The 27,206-nt window shown below is 37.7% G+C and overlaps 1 protein-coding gene across 3 annotated transcripts in view; it reads right to left on the bottom strand.

Moving 5' to 3' along the window:
- dgkb (diacylglycerol kinase, beta) overlaps positions 1 to 27,206 on the bottom strand; it is a 160,819-nt gene that overhangs the window by 21,526 nt on the left and 112,087 nt on the right. For all 3 annotated transcript variants that reach the window (XM_028442180.1, XM_028442179.1, XM_028442181.1), the window contains 2 exons: positions 10,624 to 10,714; positions 3,601 to 3,796 (listed from right to left, as the gene is read on the bottom strand). In XM_028442180.1, coding sequence (XP_028297981.1) covers positions 3,601 to 3,796; positions 10,624 to 10,714 — 287 coding nt within the window. The remainder of the gene's footprint in view (positions 1 to 3,600; positions 3,797 to 10,623; positions 10,715 to 27,206) is intronic.

The raw sequence follows: 27,206 nt of genomic DNA on the forward strand, positions 1-27,206 counted from the left end.
GTGTTACAGCAACATTTTAATAAAGAAAAAATATTTCAATAAAAAAAGTTTGAAACCCTTTTTCTTTGATTGAAATGAAAACATTTTTTGAAGCTCATTTTTTTTGTTGTCGATTGACTCATTTTCACACAAATGTTTACACACAGTGAAAATATAGAATACAGTGTTTGTGTGTTGTGTATAATATAATAATAATAATAAGTATGTAATCATGAAAATATTTTCATCAGTAATTCTTTTAAAATCAATTATTAGACATTTCAAGCAAAGCAACGTCATTTAAATTCCAGGTGACCTCAAATAGAGTCACAACCCCAAGGTTAAAAAACACTGCTGTAATACATACATGAACAGATCTATTTCTCACACATCTGTGACTTATCGTTTCTTTGATCAGTTCTCGGCCACAGGACTTTAAAAGTGTGGGACGTGTTAGAAAAACCATCAGGAGCTAAAATAATAATATTAATAAAAAGGTTAAGGGGCGGGACTACCGGGGTCGATCGACCAATCAGAGGCTCCCGTCGAGGAGCATCAGTCGTGTTCTCCCCAAAGTTGAGGCGAGCAGTAAATAATTCACTGAGCAGACATTCCTTCCACCTGAGGGGCTTGTCTCCTGGCGTCACCAGCGGGACAATTTAACAGCTCCTGAAAGGTCACGGGCTTTTTTATATCCCCCCCCCCCCCCCACACACACACACACACACACACACACACACACACACACACACACACACACACACACACACTGTAACAGTGCTGCTCCCTCTGGGCTGATGCAGCTCTTTGTTTATCTCTAAATACATCGGCGTCTCCATCTGACAAACATGGCCGCTCACCTTCAGGGCTCCTTGTGTACAGTCAACACACACACACACACACGCACACACACGCACACACACACACACACACACACACACACACACACACACACACACACACACACACACGCACACTAAGTGCCTTGCTGGGTTCAGAGCGAGGCAGACAAAAACAGAAAGGATTGATTTTTATTTGGGGAGTAATGGAGTGTTCATTATAGCGTTGGATAGATCTTACACACACACACACACACTGATGTAATAAATGTTGTGTTACTAAATGTCCATGAAAACGCTGTTAATCGTCCCGTGCCACAAGAGCAGCAGGAGATTCTAGTGATTCCCAGGAGGAAAATGTAACATCACTAGCAGCCTGTGAAGGGGGAGGAGTTACTGACTGACCCTCTTATGGAGATGATTTGTTTTCAAAGTGAAGAACCATGTTCTGGTGTGAATCTACCCTGTCACAGTGGCTGTTAAAGCACTTCCTGTTTAATGTTTCCTATTTCCTGTTGGCGCTCTGACCTTCTTAAACTGTACCTGTAGTGAAAATGTATGTTAACAAAAAATGTGCTCAATGTGCTATCAATACAGTAAATATGCGCACATTTTTATTTAAAAAAAAAAACATAAAATATATTTTTTAGATTGATTTTAAACTTTGGGACATAAACTATAGAGAGCCATTTTGGTTGATTCCTGTTAGTTGTTGCTAGGCAACATTGTTCTGTTGGTCAACACAGTTTCTGAAAAAAGAGTGTAAAGCCAATGGTTGCTATAACAACAGAAACATTTCTTTATCATCGCTGAGCCAAATAACGAGTCTAAGTCAGAGTTATCCAGACGTTGGCTCCATAATATCGATACAGAATACACACTGAAAACGTTTACGTTCACACGCTGAAAACGTTTACGTTCACACGCTGAAAACGTTTACGTTCACACGCTGAAAACGTTTACGTTCACACACTGGGTGGTATGTCAGGAATTTATGGGTTAAGCTAATGGGCTAAGCTAATAGGCTACGCTAATGGACAGAATTCCTTCACAGAAAGTGGTTGAATGCAGCTTGTAAACATACGTTTCTGCTTACAGAGGATACTATGGGCGTGTCATGGCACTAACCACACCCCCATCACATTGTTCCCTCTTATTTCCTTGTGACAAAATGATGAACTCTGTCAGGAGAATTTACCTGTTGGTTCAGGTGCTGATCATCATCCAATCAATGAACACACATCCTTTCACGCAGCTTTCATCACAGTTTCTAACCATATTTGTGCACTTCCAACACCTAACTACTCAGCCATGGCTCGTTCTGCTCCGTCCGTTAGGCTAATTCTGAAGCTGAGTGGAAGAAGGTAGTTGGTGAGAAAGGTGATATTTAATCCTCTCCTAAAATACAACCTTTATCACTGAGGGAGGGGTTACACACGCTGCTGAAAAACTACACTTCCGGTTACGCCTCTATCTCCCACAATGCACCAAAATAAATTAAACATTTTTTTTGTTCTATACATTTTCACATACAGGGAACCTTTAAAGCGCTTCCTGTTTTGTGACCTGCTGCAGGTGCGTTTGATTCGCTCCACTTGACGCAAATGGCGCAGCACTCCTCTCCACTCCTATTACCAGCGCTGCCTCTGACAGGTCAGAGCTGCTGCTGCTGCTGCTGCTGCTCACACGGAGGCCGTGATTCACCTTGTCATCAATGAAATATTAATGCGCCCTGGAGAAGTTGGTCTAAAGTTTGCTCTGCGGTCGGTGTGCGAGGACATGGAGGTGAACAGGCACTGATGATGGAGCAGTCGCTCAGCCACGCCCTCAGGAGTGTTTGAAGTGATTATTTTCCAGCTGGAGTCACATGATCAAACCTCATCAACAGAAGCACAGAGACGCCCTGGAGCCGCACGCTACATATATTAACTCACACATGCTACAGACGTTAGCTCACACAGGCTACACACATTAGCTCACACAGGCTACAGACATTAGCTCACACAGGCTACACACGTTAGCTCACACAGGCTACACATGTTAGCTCACACACGCTACACACGTTAGCTCACACAGGCTACACACGTTAGCTCACACACGCTACACACGTTAGCTCACACAGGCTACACACGTTAGCTCACACAGGCTAAAGACGTTAGCTCACACATCCTACACACGTTAGCTCACACAGGCTAAAGACGTTAGCTCAAATATCCTACACACGTTAGCTCACACAGGCTACACACATTAGCTCACACAGGCTACAGACATTAGCTCACACAGGCTACATACGTTAGTTCACACAGGCTAAAGATGTTAGCTCACACAGGCTACACGATTACTAGGAGATACACAAAGCACTAGAAAAAACGACAAAACAAGAAAAAAAACACTGTGAATATCAAAAATAAACAGATTGACAACAAATTAACACAATCCGCGTGTGCGTGTGTGTGTGTCTGTGAGAGCTTGGTTTTTGTCAACAATCACATAATGAATTAATCATTAATTAATACTGAAGCACAATTATTCATTGAACTATTAATTATAAGCAAAAGTAAATTAAATGAATGACCAACAACATGTGACTCCTGTAACAGCTTGTGATTGGTTGGAGACAGAAGTGTCTCGTTAGCCGTTAGCATCTGTGTTAGCTGCACTTAATTGAGAGCAGCCCTTAAATTTCTCAGCATCTATGTGACCTTACTGACTCTGTCCCCATCATAGTTGGTTGCTCTCTTAGCGTTAGCTCGTGCTAACGTGCTAACAAGTTGAAGCGTACCTTGAACAGCAAACAGCAGCTCTTTGGGGTCAGTGAGTGGCGTGCGTCTCTCTGGGCCTTTCTTTGCTCCTTTGCGGGTCCCTCTCCGCTTCCTGCTCTCGCCCCACAGATTGGAGCCGCCATGCATGCTGGGAATGTTGAGCACGGCGATGCCTTCCAGAGAAATGCTGCTGAGGTCCAGAGTAACGCCGTCACACTGAGAGACACACACACACAGCAGATTAGCGTTAGCATTAGCTTCTGACATCATCAGTCCAAATGTCTCCACGTGCACACTCTCACTGCTCGTGCACGTCGACCTCTGTCCTCTGACCCCTGTGCCACGCTCAGAGAGAGAAGATGAATCGTAAGGACACGTTTTCATTATCAGCGAGAGGGGCTCACAGCAGGTTAGCGTTAGCTCATTAGCTTCAAACAGCGCACACCAAACGCTGATTTAACCCTCACCAACACACACACAATATGATCCAAGTGAAAAAGGTAAAATATATTTTTATTCTTTACTTTGTGGTTATAAAGCTCTTTTTTCAACTGTTTTCTTCACATTTTACCTTTTTGGAAAATATACTTTTCACCAAGTTTAAATCTTTTTCAGACTTTGAACTAAACTATCATCCAATAAACTTCTTCTTCTTCTTCTTCTTCTTCTTCTTCTTCTTCTTCTTCTTCTTCTTCTTCTTCTTCTTCTTCTTCTTCTTCTTCTTCTTCTTCTTCTTCTTCTTCTTCTTCTTCTTCTTCTTCTTCTCAGCAGAGACTAAATGTGATATCAATGAATATTAACCATTATTAAGCTCTACTAGTGCACCTGTAGACTTTGCTAGTGAAGCAAAAAGTGTCAGTAGTTAGCATCATGTGCTAATGAGGGGGCGGGGAAAGCAAATTCAGGCCTCCCATTGGCTTTCAAAAGTATTCCAACCAATCAGTGATCTGGATTTGGTTCCAATCCTTCCTACTTCATTTACATTAGGTATACTAGTACTACTCGTGAGATATTTTAAGCGTACTATTACTACAAGTCAACAAAAATCTGTTTTATTAGTAAAGGTTTTAGGCTATTGTTGGACAAATTCACTGCAAACTAACGGTACTATACTCAATGAAACACAAAATGTTCTTGTAATTTATGGAAATTAAGTTATTTCATGCTGTAGATGCCATTTTGTCATACTTCTGACAATAGGGGACAATAATGAGCACTATTTTACATAGGAGATTTAAAATACAAAAGAGGATGCATTGCTGAAAGAAAAATAAATCCACAATCAGGAGGCAGCATTTCCCTCTGCTGACCATAAAAATGTAACTAAGTAATTTTAACTACGTAACTGTAACAAGGTCACTAAGTAACTGTAACTAAGTAACCGTAACTAAGTAACTGTCACTATGTAACTAAGTAACTAAGTGACTTTAACTATGTAACTGAAACAATGTAACTGTAACTAAGTATAGCTGTAACCAGTGTTTGGAATAACGGCGTTTAAAATAACGGCGTTTGTTTTTCAGTAACGAGGTAATCTGACTAATTACTTTTGACACCGCTACAACAACGTTATCGTTACTGAACGTTAAATGCAGTGCGTTACATGCACTGATTAAATAAACTTTTATCCGAAAGCATCCCCGGCTTCATACTCAATGTAGTGAGGAGGTGGGTTAAAAACAAGGTGAGGGATTATGATTGGCTAAGGCGACGTGCCACTACACGCGACACACACACACACACACACGCGACACACACACACACACACACGCGACACACACACACACACACGCGACACACACACACACACACACGCGACACACACACACACGCGCGCGAGACACACACACACGTGACACACACACACACAACCACTACAGATGTGATGAATCAGCAGAGATGATGAGCGTGGAACAGTTTGATGAAAAGTTGTTATTTTTAAGGTGACGATACAAACACTAGTTTATATTAATTATGGTCAAAAACAAGAACGTACATGTGAAGTGTTCATTATATCCAGGAGTGAAGACTTTGTCCACATCTGTTGTAAACAACTATAATTTAATGAAACACCTCATAACGACACACATCTAAAAAATCTGAATTCTTTGACATAAAGCAACTTTTTTTTTTTTTTAACAGTAACGCAAATAGTTATTTTCCTTGGTAATGAGTTACTTTTATTATAGAGTAATTCAGTTACTAACGCAGTTACTTTTTGGAACAAGTAGTGAGTAACTATAACTAATTACTTTTTTAAAGTAACGTTCCCAACACTGACTGTAACTATGTAACTGTAACTCTATAACTAAGTAACTGTAACTCTGGAACTAAGTAACTGTAACTATCAGTGACGTGCAGTGACCACTAGGGCTGGGTAGGCACGTTGCAAATCGAGACCCCCAATGACAATTTCATATGTTTCTGCTGTCAAATGTTAATTCAATTCAAATCAATTTTATTTGTATAAAACAATTTCCAACAAAGTCATCTCAATGCACTTCTCAAAATATAAAATTCATAATAAGAAAGAAAAAACCCAATAAGATCCACATAAACAAGTATTTATCATCTAACAAAATCAACATCATAAACACCATTAAAGAAACATAAACAATTATTTAATATAGCCTCCATACTCTCCAACAACATATATCTCATGACACGGCAACACATCTGTTGTTTGTGTTGGAAACACAGAAACATGGAGAAAATGACAACAACAACAACTCAGAACATCCTCAGTGAGGAGCATCCACAAAGTCAATCCTTCCTTTTGTTCCATTCACTGTAGAAAGTACCAACAATGTTCTAACCTTACCTTTGCTGAAGGTCTGGTAGCTCAGGTGTTTGTCTCCATCTTTTAAAAGCTGTCGTTTTTCCTCAAAACTAAGTTTCTCTATCATCTCTAGCATTGTCATCCTGCCTGTAGTGTTATCCCGCCCACTAGCTAGAGAACGTAGCAGCAGCGGTCACATGGCATCAATCCACTATTGTACTGTGAACTTACGTATAGCATTTAGCATAGCGAGGTAAATGGTTGTCATCTTGGGGACCTGACTGCTCATTACTTTTATGGACAGAATCTCTCGGTGCAGCCAGGAACCGGAGGGGGTCCGATTTGGGAACCTCAGGATTTCATCTCTGCTGTTTGCAGATGATTTTGTTCTGTTGGCTTCATCAAATCAGGACCTTCAGCGTACACTGGGGCGGTTTGCAGCCGAGTGTGAAGCGGCCGGGATGAGGATCAGCACCTCCAAATCTGAGGCCATGGTTCTCCACCGGAAAAAGGTGGTTTCCCCTCTCTGGGTCGGTGTAGAGTCCTTGCCTCAAGTGGAGGAGTTCAAGTATCTTGGGGTCTTGTTCACGAGTGAGGGTAGGATGGAGCATGAGATCGATAGACGGATCGGCGCGGTGTCAGCAGTGATGCGGTCTCTGTTGTGGTGAAGAGGGAGCTGATCGGGGGGCAAAGCTCTCAATTTACCGATCGATCTACGTTCCTACCCTCACCTATGGTCATGAGATTTGGGTAATGACTGAAAGGACAAGATCGCGGATACAGGCGGCCAAAATGAGTTTCCTTCGCAGGGTGGCTGGGCGCACCCTTCAAGATAGGGTGAAAAGCTCAGTCACTCGGGAGGAGCTCAGAGTAGAGTCTCTGCTCCTTCACGTTGAAAGGAGCCAGCTGAAGTGGCTCGGGCATCTGTTTCGCATGCCTCTTGGTCGCCTCCCTGGGGAGGTGTTTCAGGCATGTCCTATTGGGAAGAGGCCTCGTGGAAAGCCCAGGACACGCTGGAGGGACTATGTCTCTGAGCTGGCCTGGTGTCAACTCGGGGTCCCCCCAGAATGGCTGGAGGAGGTGTGCGTGGATCAGGAGGTTTGGGCATCTCTGCTGAGACTGCTGCCTCCGTGACCCGGCCCCAGATAAAGAGGAAGAAAATGGATGGATAATGCTTTTAATGTTTTTAATGTTTTTAACTTGTTTAATGTTTTTAATTTGTTTGATGTTTTTAATGTGTTTAATGTTTTTAACGTATTTAATGTTTTTAATATGTTTAACGTGTTTATTGTGTTTAACGTGTTTAATGTTTTTAATGTGTTTAATGCTTTTAACGTGTTTAATGTTTTTTATGTGTTTAACGTGTTTAATGTTTTTTATGTGTTTAACGTGTTTAATGTTTTTAATGTGTTTAATGCTTTTAACGTGTTTAATGTTTTTTATGTGTTTAACGTGTTTAATGTTTTTAATGTGTTTAACGTGTTTAATGTTTTTAACCTGTTTAATGGGTTTAATGTGTTTAACGTGTACAATGTTTAATTAGCAATTAAAAAAAATTGAAATGGGTTGAAAAAGTTGAGGAAACTTCAAATGGATTTTAATAGTTGAGTTGAAAAAGTTGGAAAACGGTTGAAAAAGTCGAAATAGGTTGAAAAAGTTAAAACCCCTAACCCTTAGCATTAGCCTAGCAATTACATTAGCTTAGCATTAGCATTAGCATTAGTCTAGCATTAACATTAACATTAACCTAACATTAGCATTATCCTAACATTAGCATTAATTTAACGTTAACATTAACCTAGCGATAGCATTATAGTAGCAATCGCATTAGCCTAGCAATTGCATTAGTCTAGCATCAGCATTAGCCTAACATTAACATTAGCCTAGCATTAGCATTAACCTAGTGTTAACGGTAGCCTAGCTTTTGCATTAACCTAGCTTTAGCACTAGTCTAGCAATAGCAGTAGTATAGTGTTAGCATTAACCAGTAAAACCAGCTAGAAGTCCAGTTTATACAGTATTATGTGTTAAAATCCCAGTATAAAAGGAAAAACCAGTAAAACCGGTTAGAAGTCCAGTTTATACAGTATTATATTAAGTTGGAAAAAGGTTGAAAAAAGTTGGAAGGTTGAAACCCCTAACCCTTAGCATTAGCCTAGCTTTAGCATTAGCCAAGAATTTGCATCAGCCTAGCATTAACCTAGCATGAGCATTACCCTAGCATGAACTTAACATTAACATTAGCCTAGCATTAGCATTAAGCCAGCAATTGCATTAGCCTAGAAATCGCATTAGCTGAGAAATCGCATTAGCCTAGAAATCACATTAGCCGAGAAATCGCATTAGCATTTACAATTTAACCCAGCATTAACCTATAATTAACCTAATATATGCATTAGCCTAGCAACAAAATTAGGCTAGCAATTGCATGAGTCTAGCATCAGCATTAGTTTAACATTAGCATTAGCCTAGCATTACCATTAGCCTAGCATTGGCATTCCCCAGCATTAGCATTCGTATAGCATTAGCACTGACCTATCATTAGCATTCACCTAGCAATAGCAATAACCTAGCAATAGGTTAATATTAGCAATTAGGTTGAAAAAAGTTGAAATTGGTGGAAAAAGTTGAAATTGTTGAAATGTGTTAAAATGTGTTGAAAAGGTTGAAAAAAGCTGTAATGGTTGGAGGGAGTAGATGAACATGTTAAAGGTTGGTTTGAATCAGTTAAAGAATGGGTTAAAAGTTCTAATAAGGGGAGAAAAAGGTGATTTAAAAGATTAAGTTCTAGGTAAGGGCGCCCCACAGCAAGAAGGTCCTGGGTTCAAGCCCTGGGGTGGACTTGGGTCCTTTCTGTGTGGAGTTTGCATGTTCTCCCCCCTGTGTGGGTTCCTCCCACAATCCAAAAACATGACTAAGGTTGATTGGAGTCTCACAGGAGTGAATGAGAGTCTGTGTCTGTGTTGCCCTGTGATGGACTGGCGCCCTGTCCAGGGTGTACCCCCGCCCAGCGCCCTATGAGAGCACCAGCAGACCCCCGTGACCCTGTTAAACGGGAATAAGTGGGTATGAAGATGGATGGATGGAAGTTCTAGGTAAAAGGTTAAATAATGGGCTGGAAGATTAAAATTTGCTAAAATTTGCTAAAAAAGCATTGGGAGAACATGTGGATTACATCATCAGTTACCTAGTTACCATGGTAACAGCACTGATCACATGCACCTGTGAGAGAATGTATGTGCAGGATGACGCACTGTTACAGCCAGGGGGAACCTCTGTAAAACACATCACAACTAAAAAACGGTATAATTTACAGAAAAACCAAGCAGTTTGTGAGAATCACAAGGCTTTAGGCTACAAATGAGTTCAATTTGATGTTTTTAGGACAAAAGATGAGGCCAGGAGGACGAGAGAAAGACCATGGATTTTACGCAGTGACCTGTCGATTCTCCAATGCAAACAAGCCTGTAGATTTGTAGGATTATGTCTACTTCAGGCTTGATAAATCAAAAACTGCTGAACTTATGGCTAAAACTGTGATATTGTGAGCGGCTAAACACATAGCTCTACTACTTTTGAGAAAATTAGGTCTCTGTGTTCAATATTTTGGAACTTATGAATTTGTTTGCAGATTTTTTAAGATTAAAATAAGGGCTGCTACACTCCAGTCTAATTTCAGGAATATGAAGAGTTGGTGGGTGTGCGTGAAGCTTCATAGGTCAAAAACAGTTAAAGATAGAGAAAATGTGAAGATAGAAGTTAAAAGACAACATTTAACGTGTTTAACGTGTTTAACGTGTTTAATGTGTTTAACGTGTTTAACGTGTTTAACGTGTTTAATGTGTTTAACGTGTTTAACGTGTTTAATGTGTTTAACGTGTTTAACGTGTTTAACGTGTTTAACGTGTTTAATGTGTTTAACGTGTTTAACGTGTTTAATGTGTTTAACGTGTTTAACGTGTTTAATGTGTTTAACGTGTTTAACGTGTTTAATGTGTTTAACGTGTTTAACGTGTTTAACGTGTTTAACGTGTTTAACGTGTTTAACGTGTTTAACGTGTTTAATGTGTTTAACGTGTTTAACTTGTTTAACGTGTTTAACGTGTTTAACGTGTTTAACGTGTTTAACGTGTTTAACGTGTTTAACGTGTTTAATGTGTTTAACGTGTTTAACGTGTTTAACGTGTTTAATGTGTTTAACGTGTTTAACGTGTTTAATGTGTTTAACGTGTTTAATGTGTTTAACGTGTGTGAGTGGATTCACCTCCACTTCCAGGAAGTCGTGCAGCTTCTTACACGTGGCCGAGAACGTCTCCGACGTACCAAACTCAAAGTACCACAGCTTGTTCTTTGTTCTGTGGAAACACACACACACACACACACGCACACACACACACACACGCACACACACGCACACACACACACACACACACACACACACACACAGACAAACACACACAGACAAACACACACAGACACACAGACACACACACACACACAGACACACACACACACACACACAGACACACACACACACACACACACACACACACACACACAGACAAACACACACAGACACACAGACACACACACACACACACAGACACACACACACACACACACACACAGACTCACACACACAGACACACACAAACACACACACACACACAGACAAACACACACAGACACACACAGACACACACACACACACGCACACACACACACACACACACACACACACACACACACACACACACACACACACACACAGCAGGAAGTGCTGAGGAAGCTTCCTGCGCTCACATGAAGGAGCGACATGGCTTTGATTGTTCTTTAAACAAACAGGAACTCAAACATCAAAGCGTTTAAACACACTCGTCTCATGGAGGAAAACTTCTCCTCTGTGACCAGACTCTTATTTTGTAAATAATCTTCTCTGCTTTCCTTTCACAGCACACCATAAATCCACCCAAAGTCAGAGTACAAGAAAGTCTTTTTTACTGTGAAAAGCAGAAACATTTGTAAAACTTCAAAGAGAAAAACAAATTAAAAACATTAAATGAACATAGAAAGAAATAACGTGTTATTCATTAAAGCAGCAAATATTTAAGTCCATTTACTTGATCTACTTGAGGAGAACATGTAAACTCCACACAGAGAGGAATGTAGTCAAACTTTCATTTATTCTCATTTCTTATAGAAATGAGAATAAATGAAAGGATTTTAGGGTCAACAATGGCTTTTTTTATTGGTTATTGAGTTGTTATCCTGTGAGTGGGAGGAGCCAATTATGGGCGTGGCACGAGCTCAAAGCTTTACTGGTGAACAAAGTTTAAAACAGAAACTCTGTGAGAGGTTTATTCTACCTGTAATTAACAGAGAACACACACACACACACACACACACACACACACACACACACACACACACACAGACACACACACACACAGACAAACACACTGACACACACACACAGACACACACACACACACACACACAGACAAACACACACACACACACACACACACACACACACACACACACACACACACACACACACACAGACAAACACACAGACACACAGACACACACACACACACACACACACACTGTGAATAAGCCTGATGATCAATGACCTTGCAGGGGTGAGTCAGTTACCATCTGTGTGTGTGCATGTCTCGCTGTGACACCCACGCCAATAAAACATCACATGCAACTTTAATTACACACACACACACACACACACACACACACTGTATTTATCGGCTGTTAGTGAGGACACGTAGCATCATTTTCATTTTCCATCCACTTCATCACAGTAATGTCTGATGGTCCTTTGATGTTTGTCACCAGCCAATCAGGAGCCAGCAGAGGGAAATATTCGCCCTTGATGTTTGTCACCAACAGTTACGTAGTTACCTGTTACATTTTTTTAGTTACAGTTAATTTACATTTCCAGTTACTTTGTCACATAGTTACAGTTACATCTACTTAGTTAAAGTGACCTTACATTTACTAACAGTTACATAGTTACAGTTTTATGGTCAGCAGAGGGGAATACTGGCTCCTGATTGGTGGACAACATCAGGTGTGTGTTTGTGCGTGCGTGCGTGTGTGCGTGCGTGCGTGTGTGTGTACTTTGCTTCATGTCTCGGTACCAACTGGGTAAAGGTTACGTGAGGTAAAATGAAAACATGTTTTCACGTGTCTTTGAGGATCTGACCTACAGTTTTTATAACTACACAAAGACACAAAGTACATTGTTGTGTTTTTTTTTTGTGCAGATAAATGTGACAGTTGTGTGTTGAACTGAAGGAAAAGCAGTTGGATTGACTCACGTCTGTGTGGGAACATAAACTACAGTGGGAACTAAAAAGAACAAAGTGGAGTTATATGGACTATAAACACTGTAAAAACATGAAAACACCTTTAAATGATGAAGAACAAGGTTGAAACTAGTGATTAATGACATGTGGACATGAGGACGCTGCTCTTTGTGTTTGTGGGTAAACCACAGCGCTGTGACCTGTGGGAGCGAGCGGCGCTGACAGTCGCTAACGGATGTCCTGCTGCTAACAGCGTATTAGTAAAAGCAGAGCAACAATCTCTGATTATTGATTTCCTCATTAGGACTTTGTCAGGACCATTTAGCCTCTTTACAGATGAGCTTTCATTAGACGCTAACTCCTCTCGCAGCTGATTTATAACGTGCAACGCACTCAATAGAGGAGGGAGACGCCGTAACAACACGTCCGTGTGACTCCAAAGCGCCGAGTCATCAGAAACACCAGCGTCACCACAAACATTTCCACAGTCGTCAAAGCGTTCCCTGTCGTCCTCAGTATCAACGTCAGAAAAGAAAAACCATCAGTTGGTGATGAATGTCTCCTTCAAAAGTAGAGACTATGAGATGGAAAACGCCACTAAACATACTTTAGCTTTTTCTGACAGTCTGTGCAGCGTCTGATTCATATTTCTACCAAACATGTTGTGACGTATTACACACGCTAAATGTTCTTCTTCCTCTGAGACTGAAGGAACTCTATACTGAGACCACGACACATGTTAGCTTAGCTTAGCATGTAGCCACCAGTCCACATGTTAGCTTAGCTTAGCATGTAGCCACCAGTCCACATGTTCGCTTAGCTTAGCATGTAGCCTTAGGGTTGCCACCTTTCAGAAAAGAAAATAAGTGACAAAAATAGAAACATTTTGACATAGAACAGTGTTTATCAAACGTTGTTGCCCCATTTACCCGTAGTTCATGTTATATATTAATTATTAGTGTCTGCTGACTCGTCTAAACTCTTTCCTGTGGCTCGTCCAACATTAACCTTGAATTTAGGCCTTTTTTATTCATTTTTTTTCTGATCATATTTTTGTTCATTTTGGAGAATTATGATTGATTGGATGAAAAATAAAAGTCTGTGTGCATGTAAAAAAAATCTATAATGTTGAAAAATAACCTGAAACGTGTGTAACTCCTGAAAAGTGTGTTCATATAAACCTAGGGCAGCGTATGTAAACTTTATTTTCTAAGGAACCATTTTTCCTCCTCTCACCTGGATTAAAATCCTTCTGGAGCCAAAAAAATACCTTCTCAATGAAGACAATATAGTGAATAAAATTATAGTTACAATTATTTCAGCAATATTGTTAATAATTAAAAAAAATATTCTTGATGTAATTGTAGTTCTACAAAAAGTCACTTGAATTTAATAACACATGATCATGTCAGTCATCATATACTGTGTATATATATATATATATATATTTATATAAATAAATAATACTAATTGCTTATTAAACTGGTTCGTTGACAGTTAATTAAATATTTTCCTACACAAATAAAATCTCTGTTTTCTTCCAGAATAGTGTTTTTGTTGGTTTAGTTTTCTGATCAGAGATTTAAAACATAAGGTTAACCACAGGTGTAGGAAAGTTTATGGTTGATGATAGTTATTATTTTTAGATTTACATATTATTATATCATGATTTTATTTGGTGTCAATGTCATTTATCATTAATAACCTCTGTAAGAAATAATAATTCATTATTATCATATGTTCTTATAGCTATAGGAGCCATTGCTAAAGAGTCAAAGAGCCACAGGTTACAGACCCCTGTCCTAGGGGTACACGTACCCCAGTTTGAGAACCACTAGAATATACAGAAATCTCTACAAACATGTTTAACCTCGGGAATATATATAATATAAACTATTAATGTATTTATTTATTTAATGTTAACCTACTTTTTATTAAAATACAATACATAATATGCTTATTTATATTACCTAATACTACTGTAATAATAATAAATTATCTTTAATTTAACTTTAAAACCTCCACATCCTAAACATTAAATCAAATCACAGTAGTTTATTAAATGAAAACACCCCTGGCTTCATACACAGCTGTAGTGAGGAGGTGGGTTAAAAACACACACACGCACACACACACACACGCACACACACACAGATAACATCTATGAGATAACAATGTTGATGGCCTTGTCATTTCCTGTTTTTGTGTGTGACAGTCTGACGGACATGTCTAATGTTCTGGTCATTAATGCAAATATGGAACAAACAGAGTTTGTACCATTTAAGGGACAAATAAGGAACAATTCTGTATTTTAAGGGATGGGTGGCAACCCTAGAGTGGATGTTACATGCTAAGCTAACTCAAACATTTGGGACTGGTGGCAACCCGACATAGCCAGATGTCCACATATTTTGTTCGCATAGCATATAGCCATCAGTCCCATATGTTTGTCTAGCTTAGCACGTAGCCACCAGTCCACATGTTTATTTAGCTTAGCATGTAGCCGCCGGTCCAAATGTTTGGTTAGCTTAGCACGTAGCCACCAGTCCTACATGTTTGGTTAGCTTAGCATGCAGCCACCGGTCCAACATTTTTTAAAAGGTTAGCACGTAGCAGCGCTGGCTGAGCAGAGTCAGAGGTTTAAGGGGCGGGGCTACAGTGGATGGTACCTGATTTAAATTGTGTAACAAACAAATAAGTGAAAGTATTAAAACATCTGTAAATAAATAACCTGTTTAAAAACATGTGGGTTGTATAATAGAGCATTTATTGTGAAATAAAAAGTGATGATAATTGTAACAAACATAACAACGTCCGGCAGAGGATCAGGTTTTCAAACAGCCTCAGCAGGTCAAACATACAAATGAAGGAAAACATGCAAAGTCAGCATTCAGTGACTCACTCTACAGATACACACATCAGAAGGTCTGCGCACAACAACTCACCACAATTTGACTAAACAAATAATCAACTCATTATTTAGATTTAATACACACTGAAACACACAAAGCAGTGGTTTTTAATCTGATTGGATGAAACTTGCTTGCTTCCTATTGGATGAAATGTGGTTACTTTAAAATAGATCTATATACTGTATATATAATTATAATTTACCATTATATAATTGATAATATAATAAACTAATTCATCATGGAAATTTTTGTGTAATCGAGTGTGTGTCTAAGTGTGTGTGCATGCGTGTGTGCGAGTGTGTGACCCCCTGGGGTTCACCAAACTAAACCATTAGAAATCAGCAAGTTCTGTATGTTTATCTCATTTCAATTCAACTGAAAACTGATAGAGAAAACATCTATGAGATAACATCTATGAGATAACGTCTATGAGAAAACATCTGAGAGAACATCTATAACATCTATGAGATAACGTCTATGAGAAAACATCTGAGATAACATCTATAACATCTATGAGATAACGTCTATGAGAAAACATCTGAGATAACATCTATGAGATAACATCTATGAGATAACGACTATGAGAAAACATCTGAGATAACATCTATAACATCTATAAGAAAACATATGTGAGACAATATCTATCAGATAACGTCTATGAAAAAACATCTGTGAGATAACATCTATGAGATAACATATGAGATAACATCTATGAGATAACATCTATAACATAACAACTATGAGATAACTTCTATGAGATAACATCTATGAAAAAACATCTATGAGATAACGTCTATGAGAAAACATCTGAGATAACATCTATCACATCTATGAAATAACGTCTATGAGATAACATCTATGAGATAACATCTGAGATAACGTCTGAGATAACATCTATGAGATAACGTCTATGAGATAACATCTATGAGATAACATCTACGAAATAACATCTATGAGATAAGATCTATTAGATAATGTCTACAAGATAACATCTACAAGATAACATTTATTAGATAACGTCTACGAGATAACATCTATGAGAAAACATCTATGAGATAACATCTATTAGATAACGTCTACGAGATAACATCTATGAGATAACATCTATGAGATAACGTCTATGAGCTAACATCTATAACATCTATGAGATAACATCTATTAGATAATGTCTACAAGATCACATCTACGAGAGAACATCTACGAGAAAACATTCATGAGATAACGTCTATTAGATAACATCTATGAGAAAACATCTATGAAATAACATCTATGTAATAACATCTATGAGATAACGTCTGTTAGATAACATCTATGAGATAACGTCTATGAAAAAACATCTATGAGATGACGTCTATGAGACAACATCTATGAGAAAAAATCTATGAGATAACGTCTATGAGATAACGTCTGAGAAAACATCTATGAGATAACGTCTATAAGACAACGTCTATGAGATGACATCTATAAGATAACGTCTATGAGATAACGTCTATGAGATAACATCTATGAGATAACGTCTATAAGATGAAATCTATGAAATAACATCAATGAGATAACGTCAATGAGATAACGTCAATGAGATAACGTCTATGAGATAACATCTATGAGATAACGTCTATGAGATAACGTCTATGAGATAACATCTATGAAAAAAAATCTATAAGAAAACGTCTATGAGATAACGTCTGAGATAACGTCTATGAGAAAACATCTATGAGATAACGTCTGAGATAACATCTAAGAGATAAAGTCGATGAGATAACGTCTGAGATAACATCTATGAGATAACATCTATGAGATAACGTCAATGAGATAACGGCTGAGATAACATCTATGAAATAACGTCTGAGATAACATCTATAACATCTATGAGATAACATCTATTAGATAATGTCTACAAGATAACATCTATTAGATAACGTCTACAAGATAACATCTATGAAATAACGTCTGAGATAACATCTATAACATCTATGAGATAACATCTATTAGATAATGTCTACAAGATAACATCTATTAGATAACGTCTACAAGATAACGTCTACGAGATAACGTCTACGAGATAACATCTATGAGATAACATCTATGAGATAACATCTATTAGATAACGTCTATGAGATAACATCTATGAGATAACATCTATGAGATAACGTCTATGAGATAACGTCTGAGATAACGTCTATGAGATAACATCTATGAGATAACGTCTATGAGATAACGTCTGAGATAACATCTATGAGATAACGTCTATGAGATAACGTCTATGAGATAACGTCTATGAGAAAACGTCTGAGATGACGTCAATGAGATAACGTCTATGAGATAACGTCTGAAATAACAACTATGAGAAAACGTCTATGAGATAACGTCTGAGATAACATCTATGAGATAATGTCTATGAGATAACGTCTGAGATAACATCTGAGATAACATCTATGAGAGAACAGCTATGAGATAACGTCTGAGATAACATCTATGAAATAACGTCTGAGATAACATCTATAACATCTATGAGATAACATCTATTAGATAATGTCTACAAGATAACATCTATAAGATAACGTCTACGAGATAACATCTACGAGATAACATCTATGAGATAACATCTATTAGATAACGTCTACGAGATAACATCTATAAGATGAAATCTATGAAATAACATCTATGAGATAATGTCGATGAGATAACGTCTATGAGATAACATCTATTAGATAATGTCTACGAGATAACATCTATGAAATAACATCTACGAAATAACATCTATGAGATAAGATCTATTAGATAATGTCTACGAGATAACATCTATAAGATGAAATCTATGAAATAACATCTATGAGATCATGTCTATGAGATAACGTCTGTGAGATAACATCTATGAGATAACTTCTATGAGATCATGTCTATGAGATAACGTCTATGAGATACGTCTATGAGATAATGTCTATGAGATAACATCTATGAGATAATGTCTTCGAGATAACATCTATGAGATAATGTCTATGAGATAACGTCTATGAGATAACGTCTATGAGATTACGTATATGAGATAACGTCTATGAGATAACAGAGATAATGTCTATGAGATAACGTTTATGAAATAATGTCTATGAGATAACGTCTATGAGATAACGTCTATGAGATAACAGAGATAATGTCTATGAGATAACGTTCATGAAAAAACGTCTATGAGATAATGTCTATGAGATAACATCTATGAGATAACGTCAATGAGATAACAGAGATAATGTCAATGAGATAACGTCTATGAGATAACATCTATGAAATAACATCTATGAGATAACGTCTATGAGATAACGTCTATGAGATAACATCTATGAGATAACGTCTATGAGATCATGTCTATGAGATAACGTCTATGAGATAACGTCTATGAGATAACGTCTATGAGATAACAGAGATAATGTCTATGAGATAACGTTCATGAAAAAACGTCTATGAGATAATGTCTATGAGATAACATCTATGAGATAACGTCTATGAGATAACAGAGATAATGTCAATGAGATAACGTCTATGAGATAACATCTATGAAATAACATCTATGAGATAACGTCTATGAGATAACGTCTATGAGATAACATCTATGAGATAACGTCTATGAGATCATGTCTATGAGATAACGTTTATGAGATACATATATGAGATAATGTCTATGAGATAACATCTATGAGATAATGTCTTCAAGATAACATCTATGAGATAACGTCTATGAGATAACGTCTATGAGATAACAGAGATAATGTCTATGAGATAACGTTCATGAAAAAACGTCTATGAGATAATTTCTATGAGATAACATCTATGAGATAACGTCTATGAGATAACAGAGATAATGTCAATGAGATAACGTCTATGAGATAACATCTATGAAATAACATCTATGAGATAACGTCTATGAGATAACGTCTATGAGATCATGTCTATGAGATAACGTCTATGAGATACGTCTATGAGATAATGTCTATGAGATAACATCTATGAGATAATGTCTTCAAGATAACATCTATGAGATAACGTCTATGAGATAACGTCTATGAGATAACGTCTATGAAATAACGTCTGAGATAACATCTATAACATCTATGAGATAACATCTATTAGATAATGTCTACAAGATAACATCTATTAGATAACGTCTACGAGATAACATCTACGAGATAACATCTATGAGATAACATCTATTAGATAACGTCTACGAGATAACATCTATAAGATGAAATCTATGAAATAACATCTATGAGATAATGTCGATGAGATAACGTCTATGAGATAACATCTATTAGATAATGTCTACGAGATAACATCTATGAAATAACATCTGAGATAACATCTATAAGATGAAATCTATGAAATAACATCTATGAGATCATGTCTATGAGATAACGTCTGTGAGATAACATCTATGAGATAACTTCTATGAGATCATGTCTATGAGATAACGTCTATGAGATACGTCTATGAGATAATGTCTATGAGATAACATCTATGAGATAATGTCTTCGAGATAACATCTATGAGATAATGTCTATGAGATAACGTCTATGAGATTACGTATATGAGATAACGTCTATGAGATAACAGAGATAATGTCTATGAGATAACATTTATGAAATAATGTCTATGAGATAATGTCTATGAGATAATGTCTATGAGATAACATCTATGAGATAACGTCTATGAGATAACATCTATGAGATAACGTCTATGAGATAACATCTATGAAATAACATCTATGAGATAACGTCTATGAGATAACGTCTATGAGATAACATCTATGAGATAACGTCTATGAGATCATGTCTATGAGATAACGTCTATGAGATACGTCTATGAGATAATGTCTATGAGATAACATCTATGAGATAATGTCTTCAAGATAACATCTATGAGATAACGTCTATGAGATAACGTCTATGAGATAACGTCTATGAGATAACATCTATGAGATAACGTCTATGAGATAACGTCTATGAGATAACATCTATGAGATAACGTCTATGAGATCATGTCTATGAGATAACGTCTATGAGATACGTCTATGAGATAATGTCTATGAGATAACATCTATGAGATAATGTCTTCAAGATAACATCTATGAGATAACGTCTATGAGATAACGTCTATGAGATAACGTCTATGAGATAACGTCTATGAGATAACGTCTATGAGATAACATCTATGAGATAACGTCTATGAGATAACGTCTATGAGATAACGTCTATGAGATAACGTCTATGAGAAGCACTCACCCTAACGAGCTCATTCATAATAAGGTTAAATCAAATGATGAAAAATATGATGAAATAAAATGAGATTTGTTTAAGAAGATGAAACTAACAATTTTATAACGTTAAAACATGAGATGATATATTATTAGATTCATTATGAGATGAGATAAAATAAGAACAGATACAATAAGACAAGATACAACATAAGTTTTGACAAGATGACTTAAAAAATAAATATATAAAAGAAGAAGCGACAAACAAATAAAGATCAGATAACTTGAGGATTAGGCTTGATGAGATAAGATAAAATGAGAAAAGACAATATGAGGAAAAAATTTGACCAAATATGATGAGATGACACAAAATGAGTTTGAATAGAATACAAATAAATAATAAAATTACACTAGATAAGATAGAATAAGTCAGGGTAAGATGAGATGATATAAGTATAGATTAGATACAAGGAGATGAGACAAAAAAGATGAGATGAGATGCGATAACATAATGAAATAAAAGGAAAATGACATTAGATAAGATCGTATGAGAAGAATAGAATAGAATAGAATAGAATAGAATAGAATAGAATAGAATAGAATCAACTTTAGTGGCCAAGTTATAGTTATACACACGAGGAATTTGATTTGGTTAACTGTGCTCTCTCATATAGTGTAAACATATAATAACAATTAACTAGAAAAAAAATAAATAAAAAAATAAAAAAATAAACATAAATATAAACAGTAGTTAGACTAATATGTGCAAAACTAAATAAAATAATATAACAAGATAAGATAATAATAATAATAATAATAATAATAATAATAATAATAATAATGAGATAATAGTGCAGTAGAAACAAGACAATATAAGATAACGTCAAACGAGATGAGTGAGATGAGTTAAAATAAGATAAGATGATTAAACAAATAGAAGAGGATACAGTCAGACCAAATGAGATGAAATGAGATAACATCTCAGAGATACAGTAGAACATCTGAGAGTGACCATGTGATCATCCTGTATATTTGAAGCACTCTCCCTAACAAGCTCATCCATGGTAACAAATCACATGTTGTCTCTGTTCATTAGGTAATTAGCAGCGTCTCATTGGCTAAATCTAATTGTCGTTTGTTATCGTCCAATGACAGATCAGACTGTTCCCTCACATATAACTTTCTTTCTTTCTTTCTTTCTTTCTTTCTTTCTTTCTTTCTTTCTTTCTTTCTTTCTTTCTCTGCATATGAAAATATTAAGTTATATTACTTAATATAACAATTATAATTGTTTCTTTTTTTCAAGAGATACTAAAACAATTATTACAATTTGTCTTATAATATACAGAGGTTGTTATTAAAATGACAAACAATTAAAGCTATATGAATATTAATAAAATCCACTCAAACTAAATCAATAATGACATCAATTTTAATTGTATGAATAACTGTTAGCCCCCAAAAATTAATTATTAGTATTAATATTATGAAAAAATATTTAAATGTAAATAAATATGGATTTAAATAAAAATGAATTAGTGAAAAATAAAGAAGTTCTATAATGTTTTCCAATAAAAAATAAGTGGGTTTTAAAACGTGACTAAATAACAAAGTAAATAAATCTAAAAGTCTTCTTTGTTTCCACAGAGTTGATCTAGTAACCTAGTAACCATGTTCGTGTATTGATTAATATAGACTGATTATAAGTAGTGGTCAGAGAACTTGTTTATAAAACCAGTGAATGTGAGTGTGCAAGTGCACGTTATTGGGTTCACGTGCACGTCAACGCCAGCATTGATTTTCTCCCTCTGACACTTCATCTAACCCTCAGTGATGTACGAGCTCACTGCGGAATAATCACAGGTGATAAATATCACATCAGCAGCTCCTCGTCATCCTTGCTCTGCATCCACACACTTACGCACAACAGCACACACGTACAACAGCACACATGCAGACATACACGCACACACACACACAACAGCACGCACACACACACGCAAAACAGCACACACCCACAACAGCACACACGCACAATAAACAGCCCGCACGCACACACACACACACGCACACAGCACGCACGCACACACAAGAGCACACACACACAGACATGCACAACAGCATGCACGCACACATGCACCCACACACACAACAGCACACACACACACAATGGGGGGTGGATCACTTCTAAACTCACACACACCAGTCTAACACACGTGTACGTGTCTAACGTTCACTAAACTTACCTAATGTCAGTAGTTAGATGTAGTGGCATGTGTGGCGTGAGTGAAGCTATAGTGATCAGGTGACCTTCACTATGTAACACCGTCTACGTGACATGTAAACACTTATAAATAATGGTTAGGTGTCCAGACGTGTACACGTGTGCACGTCAATAAGTGTGTGTGTGTGTGTGTGTGAGTGTTGTATCCTGTCCAATCACAGCAATGATCTGACTCAGAGCGTAACACTACAGTCACTACCACTCTATGGACGGGTGTAGTGACACAGACTGTAACCAGACTAAATGGTGGTCTGTTATACACTCACACACACACACTTACTGACTTACACGCGTGTATACGCCTGCTTGCGTAAGTGTGTAATATTTTTTTCTAAGTGTTTACATGTCACGTAGACAGTGCTACATAGTGAAGGTCACCTGATCACTATAGCTTCACTCACGCCACACATGCCACTACACCTAACTACTGACATTAGGTAAGTTTAGTGAAAGCATGCACAACAGCATCCACTCCACACGCACAACAGCATGCATGTGCAACAGCACACACATACACGCACAACAGCACACACGCACAACAGCATCCACTCACAAACGCACAACAGCACACACGCACAACGGCATCCACTCACACACACACAAAAGCATACGCGCACAACAGCACGCATGCACTCGCACAACAGCACACACGCACAACAGCACACACGCACAGCAGCAGCCACTCCCACATGCACAACAGCACGCACACACACGCACAACAGCATACACGAACAGCACGCATGCAAGCTTAACAGCACGCACACACACACAACAGTATACACGCACAACAGCAGAAACGCATAACAGCACGCACGCACACACGCACACACACAACAGCACACACGCACATCACACACACACACGCATAACGGCACACCTGCACAACAGCACACACACGCACAACAGCACACATGCACAACAGAGCACACGCACAACAGCACGCACACTTGCACAAGAGCACACACACAGCAGCACACACACACACACGCGCGTAAAGGCACAGACGCAGAACAGCACAAGCACAACAGCATCCACTCACACACACACACCAGCACACACGCACACACACACACAAACAACTGCATGCACAACAGCATACCCGCACAAACACACAACAGCACGCACACATGTATAACTGCAAGCACACACACACGCACAATAGAACACATGCACACATGCACACATGTACACGCGTACAACAGCATGCACGCACACACACTGTCCAAATCGATGTTTTAATTATGTTTTTTTTATTTTTTTTATTACTAAATTGGCATAGCTCGTAAACTCCTGGTCACGAGGTGTCAGTGAACGCACCATCAGACCTTGTTAAACTACCTCACTTATCAAAGACTTTTAGCTTTATTTTAATCAAACATACTGGACACTTTGACAGATGTATGTGGTTAGTCTTTATTAAAGAATTTAAGAACTTATCAAAAAAATAATTTGACAGTTTAATAAACATTCCACTTGTTTGAATTATAGTTTGTGACCATTTACTTGTTCTCACAAGTTTAAAAACAATTAAATAAATTACATTTTATACTTCAGGAAGAACCCAGCCCCCCTCACCCTGGGAGACCCTACAGTGAGCTCTGTGGAGAACTTCTGCTTCCTGGGGACCATCATCACTCAGGACCTCAAGTGGGAGCTGAACATCAGCTCCATCATTAAAAAAGCTCAGCAGAGGATGTACTTCCTGTAGCAGCTGAAGAAGTTCAGTCTTCCAACAAAGATGATGGTGAACTTCTACAGCTCCATCATCCAGTCCATCCTCTGCTCCTCCATCACCATCTGGTACGCTGCAGCTACGGCCAAGGACAAGGCCAGACTGCAGCGTATCATCCACTCTGCAGAGAAGATCATTGGCTACAATCTGCCCTCCCTCCAACCTGCAACCTGCCCTCTGGTCCATCAGGACCAGAACCTCCAGACACAAAAACAGCTTCTTTCCCTCTGCCACCATCCACATGAACACACCCCCAGTCACCCACTGAACCCCCCCCCCCCCCACCCGATCAGCACCTCCATGATGACATTATCTGCTGCTCTCTCTCTCTCTCTCTCTCTCTCTCTATATATATATATATATATACAGGATAAATATATATATTTATATTTATCCTATTTATCCTTTATTCTCTATCTATCCTTTATTTATCCCTCATCCTTTATATTTATCATTATTATTATTATTGTTGCTGGTTTGTTCTTTGTTTTTTATTTTTGTTTGTTGTTTGTTTTGTTCACCAACTACAAAGACAAATTCCTTGTACTGTCGTTAAAACTGTACATGGCCATTAAAACATTTCTGATTCTGATTTTGTACTTCTAAATGTGACATTTGTAATTATTGAAATTGCGATATTTCATTTTGTTTAGTATCTGAATATATTATATCATTCATGACATGGAAATCATGGCAATGCATAGCCCTAGTGTGTGTGTGTGTGTGTGTGTGTGTGTGTGTGTGTGTGTGTGTGTGTGTGTGTGTGTGTGTGTGTGTGTGTGTGTGTGTGTGTGTGTGTGTGTGTGCATAGATAATATAGAGCAGTATCAGCTGTGGTCCAGTCCCAGCTCAGCAGGACACACACTAACACACACACACACACACACTTTGCCTGTGTACACACTCAGTGTGTGTGTGTGTGTGTGTGTGTGTGTGTGTGTGTTTTGCACATGGCGGAGCTTTGATGAAGTCATTATGCTAAACGCTGCTCCATGCCTGGGCTTCCCTGTGCCTTCAGAAAGGTTAACTGGGGTGTGTGTGTGTGTGTGTGTGTGTGTGTGTGTGTGTGTGTGTGTGTGTGTGTGTGTGTGTGTGTGTGTGTGTGTGTGTGTGTGTGTGTGTGTGTGAGAGAGATGTTTCCACTGCTCAGTGAGAGCTGGTGGAGGTGTGGGGGGGAGGGGGTGATGTGGTCTGTGCCTGAGGATCATAAATAGATCTACAGACATCACAGAGCGCCGCCCTGTAGGTCACAGACATGGTAACACAGAGCAACAAATTAGTATACTATAGTACATACTGTCTACTATATACTATAGTACATACTGTCTACTGTATACTATAGTATATACTGTCTACTGTATACTATAGTACATACTGTCTACTGTATAGTATAGTACATACTGTCTACTGTATATTATAGTACATACTGTCTACTGTATATTATAGTACATACTGTCTACTGTATACTATAGTACATACTGTCTACTGTATACTATAGCATATACTGTCTACTGTATACTATAGTATATACTGTCTACTGTATACTATAGTACATACTGTCTACTATATACTATAGTACATACTGTCTACTGTATACTATAGTACATACTGTCTACTATATACTATAGTACATACTGTCTACTGTATACTATAGTACATACTGTCTACTGTATACTATAGTATATACTGTCTACTGTATACTATAGTACATACTGTCTACTGTATACTATAGTACATACTGTCTACTGTATACTATAGTACATACTGTCTACTGTATATTATAGTACATACTGTCTACTGTATATTATAGTACATACTGTCTACTGTATACTATAGTACATACTGTCTACTGTATACTATAGCATATACTGTCTACTGTATACTATAGTACATACTGTCTACTGTATACTATAGTACATACTGTCTACTGTATACTATAGCATATACTGTCTACTGTATACTATAGTACATACTGTCTACTGTATACTATAGCACATACTGTCTACTGTATACTATAGTACATACTGTCTACTGTATACTATAGCACATACTGTCTACTGTATACTATAGTACATACTGTCTACTGTATACTATAGCACATACTGTCTACTGTATACTATAGTACATACTGTCTACTGTATACTATAGTACATACTGTCTACTGTATACTATAGTATATACTGTCTACTGTATATTATAGTACATACTGTCTACTGTATACTATAGTACATACTGTCTACTGTATACTATAGTACATACTGTCTACTGTATACTATAGCACATACTGTCTACTGTATACTATAGCATATACTGTCTACTGTATACTATAGTACATACTGTCTACTGTATAC

The sequence above is a fragment of the Gouania willdenowi genome, unplaced genomic scaffold (genome assembly GCF_900634775.1).
Source record: "Gouania willdenowi unplaced genomic scaffold, fGouWil2.1 scaffold_3_arrow_ctg1, whole genome shotgun sequence".
NCBI classification, from domain to species: domain Eukaryota; kingdom Metazoa; phylum Chordata; class Actinopteri; order Blenniiformes; family Gobiesocidae; genus Gouania; species Gouania willdenowi.